Raw genomic sequence first — 9172 nt, 5'->3', positions numbered from 1 at the left:
TTGTTTTTGAAACCATAATTATTCTACACAAATGAGACTTTTCCTTAAAGTTAAAATAACCCAGCTGTGTGATAACTTAGGAGTCTGTTTATAAAATTCTGAGTACTGAGAAAATATTGCTACAAATAATGAGAGATGTAGCACAGCTGCTAATGTTGATTATAACTTAGCTCAGTTTGTTATTAGAATATATTAACTGTAGAAAATGGCGGGTTTGGGCTGGAGAGATCAGTCACTGTTTGAGACACTTGCATGCAAAGACTAATGACACAGGTTTGATTCCCTAGTAGGCATGTAAATCCTTGCGAATAAGTACAAACAAATAAATAAAATGCTTTTTAAAAAATAGATGGTTTTATAATGACATATTTTCATGTGTGTATATAAATGCTTTGATCCAAATAGCCTGCGGGCACAGTTGGAAGATCACAATGACAGACCTGGGGTTAGGGTGCTTTTCAGTAATGATCAAGGGAAGGCCTCTGTGCTATGGAGGTACTGTGGCCTCATTGTATATCTGACCTAAATAATCTTTTGGAAAACTGACATATATGTACAATTGTGTATTTGTTTATTTGTGTGTGTGCATGTGTGCAATGTGCGCACACACAAATGGGTGCACCAAGGTCTCCTGCTGCTGTAATGGTATGATCAGAGCTCAGATTTGGAGGCTCTGCTAGCAAACCTCTTTGACATCTGAGCCATCCCCAAGGCTCCATGCTGCCTCACACCCACACTTTTACCAAGTAGGTGCTGAGCCCTGAGCTAAGCAGAGAGAATGAAAACTGCTTTTCCAGTTCCCATCCTTCTTCAGGGGTGTGACAGGAAATGGGATCTGTTTCTCAACACTTGCAGGACTGGACCATGTCAAAATTTACCTGTCAGAAATCAGGGGAGAATTCTGAAAATGTAAACTACACTTTTATCCACATTCCTGAGGAAAAATTTGTAGGTGAGATCAGGTCAAGCACTCCTCCACATTTGAGCACTTGTTTCTTCTCTAACTGACTATGAGTCACCATGGTGACATGACATGTCAGAGCCCATGGTGACATCAGCAGATTGTTGCTTCCATACAAAGGTTCTAGAACAGACGCGCTTTGGACCAGGCAGAACATGATTAGTGATCCTCAGAACAAGTAGTGTGGATTTAGTGTAGGACTATGAACACTCAGAGCATCAACAAGAATGACAAATCCTTCGGGAAACCAGTGGTTGGTGAAGAGCCAGCTAGAGCAGCCCCATCTGAGGCTTCATGTGATCCAAACAGAAACACAAGAGGAGGTTCAGAAGCACAGAGTGACCAAGGCATGAGTCAAGATCCAAGGCTCGGGGAGAACCTTGAAACAGAGGAACAAGACCACCATGAAGCCAGCGAGGAAGGCACCAGCAACCTCCTGGGGCTTTCATTTCCCAGAAAACTCTGGGCAGTAGTGGAGAATGAGGACTTCAAGTCTGTGGGCTGGAGTGAAGAAGGAGACACCGTGAAGATTGAGGGAGACCTTTTTGAAGCAGAGGTCCTTCACCGCAGTGGTGCAGACAAAATTTTTGAAATGGACAGCTTAAAATGTTTTACTTGTGAACTTAATCTTCATGGGTTCAGGAAGATACGCACAAAGAATTCACCAGTGCACTCTGGAAAGAAGAAAATGATGGTAGAGTATATTTGTGTTAAATTTTCTATGAAAGAAAATTCTTTGCCTAGAAAAAATTCTTTGTTTAGATTTCCACTACCAGTGCCATGAACAATGGGCTGTAAGCTTTTAATTTTCTGTTTTAATTAATTAATTTATTGACAACTTCTGTACTTACAGACAATAAACCATATTTCCCTTCCCTCCCCCACTTTCCCCTTCACAATTCTGGTCTCCATCATATCACCTCCCTCTATCCATTAGTCTTTCATTTTTATTCAATTTTTTTGAAGTTAGTTAAATTTAATGATGATGTTACTTTATAGCTGACCAAGGTCACTGCTTCCACCAATTCTGCATGATAAATGATGTTCTAAGTAAAAAGTAATATTACTGGGGCTACAGAGATGGCTTAGCAGTTAAGGCACTTGCCTATGAAGCCTAAGGACACAGGTTCAATTCCCTGATACCCACGTAAGCTAGCTGCACAAGGTGATACATGTGTCTGGACTTCATTTGGAGTGGCAGTATGCCCTGCATGCCCATTCTCTCTGTCTCCTTCTCTCTTCTTTTGCTATGCTTGCAAATAAATAAGTAAAAATCTATTAAAAGGCCAGTTATGGCAGCACATGCCTTTAAACACAACACTTGGGAGGCTGTGGTAGGAAGATTCCCATGAATTTGAGGTCACCCTGAAGTTACATATTGAATTCCAGGTCATTCTGGGCTAGAGCAAGACCTTATCTTGAAGAAAAAACAAAATAATAACAACATTACTAATAATCTGCATTTAAAATTTTAATTTAATAACCTTTGGCACACCTGTGCAAAACAATATGTTTATAACCATCCAACGTAGAATCATATACTAAAAAAATTAGACTCAGCTTTTTTGTCATCAGACCCCCTATAAAGTTTACTTCCCAGCCCAAGTGTCTTGGTTCTTCATATCCTTAAACATCCACAAATCACGTGCTTGCAGGTAGAGCAGAAAGCAAACAATATTGTCGAGGCCCTCAATGAGCTTATGGTCAAATATAGCACAGGAAGCAAGAGCAGGAAATCTCAGCTGCAGCAACACGGCTGCTCCTAAAAGGGGAAAATTTTTAATTAAGCAGGTGCCCGGAAGAAAGTGAGATTCTGCTATCATGTGGTTTAATAAAGATCTTTGTGCAGAATGGTAGAGCTGCTTAGAGTGTAAGTTCATAGTCTTGACAAGTGGCATAGGAAGACTAGGAATCTCAAGGACTGAAAGTCACATGACAAGACTATTCTGGAGATGAGTGACAGACAGCTCAGTGTGTCAAGTGCTTGCCTGGCAAGCACTGTCCTTGGTACCCCTGTAAAGTGCCAGGTATGGCAGCACACTCCTGCAATCCCAGGACTGAAGAAGCAGAGACAGGAAAACCTGGGGCTCTCCAGCCAACTAGTCCAGCCAAATTGGTGAGCTCAAGGCCTATGGGAGACCTTGTTTCAAAAAGAAGCAGATGTAGCACTTGGGAGGCAGAGACAGGAGGATCGCCAAGAGTTTGAGGCCACCTTGAGACTATATCATGAAATCCAGGTCACCCTGTGCTAGAGTGAGACCCTGACTCAATCCCACCCCCAGAAAAAGAAGCAGTAGCAGATGGAGTTCCTGAGGGTAACACCTGAGGTTGTCCCCTAGGCTCCACCCACACAAGCACATTTGCACATGCACTTACACATGTATGTGCCAACATACATATGAACATACACACCACACATGCAGATAAAAGGTTATTCTCTCTTTTATTTTTGGTGTCATGATCTTTTCCTCCTCTTATGATGGCCTTGTGTAGCTAGTGTCAGGCACTGTGAAGTCATGGATATCCAGGCCATTTTATGTCTGGAGTGAGCATGTTGTAAGGAGTCCTACCCTTCCTTTGGTTCTTACATTCTTTCCACCACGTCGTCCGCATTAGACCCTGAGCCTTGGAAGGTGTGATCGAGATGTTACCCAGTACTCCAGTCACTGCTTTCCAGCACTATCATACTTTCTGAGTCATGCCAAGGTCACTGCCACCTGAAAAGAGAAGATTCTCTACCAAAAGTGAGAGTAGCATTAATATAAGGGTATGAATATTAAGATAAGTTCTTACTGGGCAGTTTGATAAACCTTTTCATTTTCAAGGATAACTGAAACTATTCCCTGACTGGTAACTGTATAGAGTACAAAAGTAGAATGTTTGATATTAAAATGTGTACCATACCCTTAGATAGGTGCAGGCTAGGAGGACTCTTGGAGGCCAGGTCATGGCCTACATATGGTTCATAGCCTTCAGCTGTGAGTATTTTGTTTCTAGTGAGGCCATGCTGAAGGGCACCAGGACCATTGAAAACAATGGAAATGATTTTCTCCACCACATAATCAGCTGAGTACGATGGGACAGTGTGACAGTCATGCATGCTTTACCTCAGAATAACTAAAAGCTTCCTTTTCCTTTCAGATCTTTCAAAATGCAAACTTTCAGAGGGATAACCCAAGGCTGCTTGAGAACATCTGGAGGAGAGGATGTCAACGCAGCCCTGCTCAGGAAGAACCATGCTGCAAGAGAAGGAAGCTTGTCTGTCCCCGACGCTCTCCACACCTTCCGAAGAAGAAGCAGGAAAAGACCATTTCCGTGAAGGAAGCCCCCAACAAGCAGGCACCCCAAGGCCAGGACACCTTCCTTCCAGCTGGTGTCACTGGATGCCCCCTAGCACTATGCCCTCCTGAGGAGCACAGCATCCCATGTGGAGAATGCTCCCCTGAGGATGGCAACATGGTGTCTCCGGCTGGTGACAGAATGGAAGGGTCTGGGCAGGTGAGCATCAGATCCTCATGGTACCCTGATTGGGGTTCAGTGATATCTTTCTACAACAAGTGTTCCTCCATGCTGAAGGCTGCCTTGGCAGCCATTTCCTTAAGTGAGCTGTCTGATGGGGAGAGAGAGCAGGGCTCCACCAGTGAGTCCTCTGCTGAGGAAGAGCAGGAGGGCTTCCATCAAAATAAGTGTGTCATCTGTGTGCTATACAAGGACAGTTCTCGTTCATGAGCTCACCAGCCATGTAACACTGCAAAAAGTCCTTGTTCACTAATTACAACCTAGTGTATTCCTGTAAAGAAACACAAACCCCATGGTATTAAATAAATAATCTTAACTTCTGATTTAGGCTGTTCAGTACATCTTGACGCTGTAGTTTCACACCTTTTTCAGCTGGTTGGGTTTTTGGGAAATGCCATCTCCTCACTGACAGTAAACCAGAAAGAATTATCCAGATGGTTTTCTCTGGCATAAACTGAGACACCCTGTGTAACAACAGAGACATTTATTTGTTTACTACTGCAAACCAAGAGAGCACTGGATGGATTTTCACACATTTGATCTTCTCAGAGAACACTGGGGACCTACCAAACAATATTGGGAGAATCTTGGTTTTGGCAATATATGTCTCCATGCACAAAGTTTAGTCCATGTCCTTAGGGAAGCCACAAAAGCAATGGTCAGACCCAGCAATGCTACTAATGGTCATAGGTACATATCGGATGTGCAGCAGCTGCAGCCAGGCAGCAACAGCCAACAGCATGTATAAATTATCAGAACATAACCATGTTAGGAAAGTGTAAGAGAAAAGCCAAAGAGAACCTCGAAGTTGATCTCTACAGATTGTTTATTAGAGAAAACAGCGAGGGGCAGCAGCATTCCCTTGGGATGGAGGATGGAGCACTGAGCCAGGGTAGGGTGCAAGTTTATAAAGAGGATCCTAAGAAAAACTGACTATAACAGGGGCAGTTGATTAGAAAATTTTGGCTGTTTGTGTGCTAGTTCAGAATAGGCTTCTTCAGCCAGGAATGTCTAAGGAGGATACTCAGATGGTCACTGGTCCTTCAAGGCCCTCTAGGCTAAGGGAGTACATGAGTCAGGGAAAGATGCCAAATGTAATGAGGGCAAGTGCCTCTCTTGCCTTCTTGATTGTGCAGAAGCTTTTTTTAAATTTTTTTTTCGTTTATTATTGTTTATTTATTTATTTGAGAGTGAGAGACAGAGTGAGAATGAGGCAGATATATCTATAGAAAGAATGGGCACGCCAGTGCCTCCAGCCACTGCAGACGAACTCCAGATGTGTTGACCACTGGTGCCTCTGGCTAACGTGGGTCCTGGGGAATTGAGCCTCGAACTGGGAACCTTAGGCTTCACAGGCAAGCGCTTAACCGCTAAGCCATCTCTCCAGCCTGATTGTGCAGAAGCTTTAAGGATAACTATTAACTCTTTAGTTCCCTTTAGTTTTCAGGGGCTATTGAGCCTTCAGACAGGCTGGTGACTTTTCTTATAATGATAGTGGATGGGGCAGGCCAGGAAAGCCAGGTTTGGTGACTGACTCAAGAGGACAGTAGTTTATGTACTCAGAGTCCATGTGCTTCTCTTAGCCTCTTCCATTTGCACACACCCAAACACACACAGAGGTCCATGCCCTGGGCAGAGACAGCACTGACACAAGCTCTCAGATAATCTTGAGAAAATTAGGCCCAGAAAGGAGAATCTAACTACCCCAGGCTTTGGAGTACAACTTAGCAACCCTACCCAGGACTTCTGGTGGCCCATCTAACTAAAAATGGTTTGAAAAACTGTAATACACACCCGACAATTAGCTCACAGGTAAACACAGCCATCACTAGCCAGAGGAACAACATTCTGGTGGCTCCTCTCTAAGTTGTCTTCACCATATGTGATACAGCCTGACAGAACAGCTGTCACCGTTAGGCCAAATTTTTCCCTCCTTTGCAGGTCTCCTTCTGGTTAAAGGAAGTGGCTGACATTTCAAGGGACAAAGGTCATGTCATGCCCTGAGGAGAGCCTTTCCCCAACAAAATAGCTGCCTTGAGCAAGGCATTATTAACACCACACACTTGGGAGGGCTGGAGAGATGGTTTAGCGGTTAAGTCATTTGCCATCAAAGCCAAAGGACCTCTGTTTTATTCTCCAGGACCAATGTAAGCTGGATGCACAAGGGGCACATGTGTTTTGAGTTCATTTGCAGTGTCTGGAGGCCCTAGCATGTCCATTCTCTCTCTCCCTCTCTCTCTCAAATAAACAAATAAACAATAAAGTTGTTTATTTTTCTTTCAAAAAGATCATACACTATCATGGAGCACACCAGCTCATACTAACTTGTTCAGTGCTCTCAGAAACTCATAACTTTGAGCTGTGTTTTTGTTAAGCCTTATTGTACTTTTTCCTAGTCATGAGCTGGAGAAACACCTTACAAAAGTCTTCCTTCCTTCCTTCCTTCCTTCCTTCCTTCCTTCCTTCCTTCCTTCCTTCCTTCCTTCCTTCCTTTCTTTCTTTCTTTCTTTCTTTCTTTCTTTCTTTCTTTCTTTCTTTCTTTCTTTCTTTCTTTCTCTTTCTCCATGCTAGAACTTGTGCTCACACACCTCTCTTAGACTATTTTACCCAATGAATTGATTGTAGCACTTGCAATGCTAAAGCCAGGAGGTCCCCAGGCACAAAGTGGGAAGAGTTATGGCAAAGATGCTGCCAAGCTCCAACCAGAATGAATCTCAGCACAGCATGATGCAGGCATACTGGGCTGCGGCGAGTTGTAAGGCAGGAAAGTGATGACCTGTATAGAAATGGTTGGAGCTTGCTCCTAGAGCTGCAGTGGCAGAAGGGCCTTTGGAGTGGCACAGAATAATGCTGGCGATTTTTAGCTAACGTCCTCTGCAGATCTTCATTCTCCCTACAATAAACCTCATAATTCATATTTCTCTAAAGAAATATTCCCTAAATTTATGCAAAGCAATGCATATTGTAGAAGACTGCTATAGACTGTGTGCTGTGGTGATCTGCACTTATTACAGGAAAATCCTCTATGCTGGGTGGTATGGTGACCAGCAGTGACTGTAGGACCAAAGCAATGTGAACTGTGGGGAATACTGTAAAGCAGGGAATGTGTGAAGTGGACAATGTTGACTGTGGGATAGGGTACCCTGCCGTGAGTGCAGGAGGCTGCTGTGGTTTGTAGTGTGTATTGACTGGCTGTGCGGGAGAGAGCATGATTACTGTGGAATGTGGGTTGATGTGAAAAGGAGGTAGCGTGGTGTGAGGTGAGTTGGTGAGCAGTGTAGGAAGATGACCTTGTAGATTGTGAGGATTAAAAAGCAGTGAGTGATTGAAAGGTTTGCTATAGCCTCTGGGGTAGGGTGACCTACAGGATATGTGGAAAGGGGCAGAATAGACTGTGGAGAATAAGGAGTAACAGTGAAATTGGAAGGAGTGTGCTGCACACTGGGTGGTGGGGTGAGCAACAGTGAATGTACCAGGAGATAAATGTACAATGTGAGGCGTAATAAATTCTAATGTGTGCGGGAGGAGGCTCCCACATACTATGAGGTGGCATGAGAAGCAGTGATTTAAGTATAAGGGTAGTGTAGAGTATGAGGTTATGTTATGTGTTTCAATGTGGGAAAAGTGTGGTGTGTGGGAAATTGTTCTGAATGTCACCTGAGGGTGTTGTAGTCTGTAGACATCAATGAAAAGCAGTGAATATGGAAGGAGGATGTTGAATGATTGTGGTGTGTGGTAAGCAGGAGTGCATATGGGAATGGATGATGCTAAAAAATGAAAACTGGGCTGCGGTGATGGCTTAGCCGTTAAGGAATCTGCCTGCAAAACCCAAGGACACAGGTTCGATTCCCAGGACCTACATAATCCAGATGCACAAAGTGGCACATGCTTCTGAAGTTCGATTTCAGTGGCTGGAGCCTCTCCTGCCCCATTTTCTCCCTCCCCCCTCTCTCTTTCTCTTTCTCTCTCTGCTTCTTTCTCTGTCTCAAATAAAGAAAATATTTTTTTCAAAAAATGCAAACTGCTGAATATAAGGGGGTGTGCTATAGATTGTAAGGTATTTCAGGCCATGGTAAAAAGTGAAATTTCGTGAGTGTGGGAGAAGTACAATGGAGACTGTGGGTTGGGGTGACTTACAGTGAAAGTAGGAGCATGATGATATGTCTTGGAGGGTGATGAAACTAGTTATTGTAGAGTGTGCGCTGCACATAGTGGGATGGGGTGACCAGAAAAGGATGCAAAACTAGAACCTTGTAGATAGTATGGAGTAATTAAATCACAGAATTTTGAGGAACTGTGTTGCCGACTGTTGGGTGGGCTAATTAGCAGCCATTATGTGAGGATGGTTCTGTAGGCTGTGGTGAATAATTAAAAGCAGTGAATGTGCAAAGAAGGAAGGCACAGGAGACTGTGTGGTATGGTGACTAACAGTGACTACTGCAGAATTCTGTACACTGTGCAGGCAATATATAAGGATGGCCATGTAGCCTGTGGGGGTTAATAAAAAGCAGGGAGTGTGGGATCAGGACCCTGTAGACTGTTGGATGAGGATACCAAACAATGAATATCAGAAGTCATTGCAGTAGAATGTAGATCAGTGAATGTAGGAGGAACATTCTGTAATCTTTGTGGCTAGTGTACATCAGTGCATAACACAGGGTGGTGCTGTAGTCTCTCAGGTAGAGACAAGTG

General features: G+C 43.6%; 1 protein-coding gene across 1 annotated transcript; it reads left to right on the top strand.

The window, feature by feature from the left end:
- Positions 1-1163: 1163 nt before the first annotated feature.
- LOC123457044 (heat shock transcription factor, X-linked member 3-like) lies at positions 1164-4690 on the top strand. Its single transcript, XM_045141144.1, has 2 exons — positions 1164-1655; positions 4103-4690. Exons 1-2 carry the CDS (start codon positions 1164-1166, stop codon positions 4688-4690), a joined length of 1080 nt encoding a protein of 359 aa, XP_044997079.1.
- The last annotated feature ends 4482 nt before the right edge of the window (positions 4691-9172 follow it).

This window comes from Jaculus jaculus, chromosome Y (assembly GCF_020740685.1).
Source record: "Jaculus jaculus isolate mJacJac1 chromosome Y, mJacJac1.mat.Y.cur, whole genome shotgun sequence".
Classification (NCBI taxonomy): domain Eukaryota; kingdom Metazoa; phylum Chordata; class Mammalia; order Rodentia; family Dipodidae; genus Jaculus; species Jaculus jaculus.
Note: the sequence above shows the minus strand (reverse complement) of the source record. Positions and strands in the feature narration are given on the sequence as shown.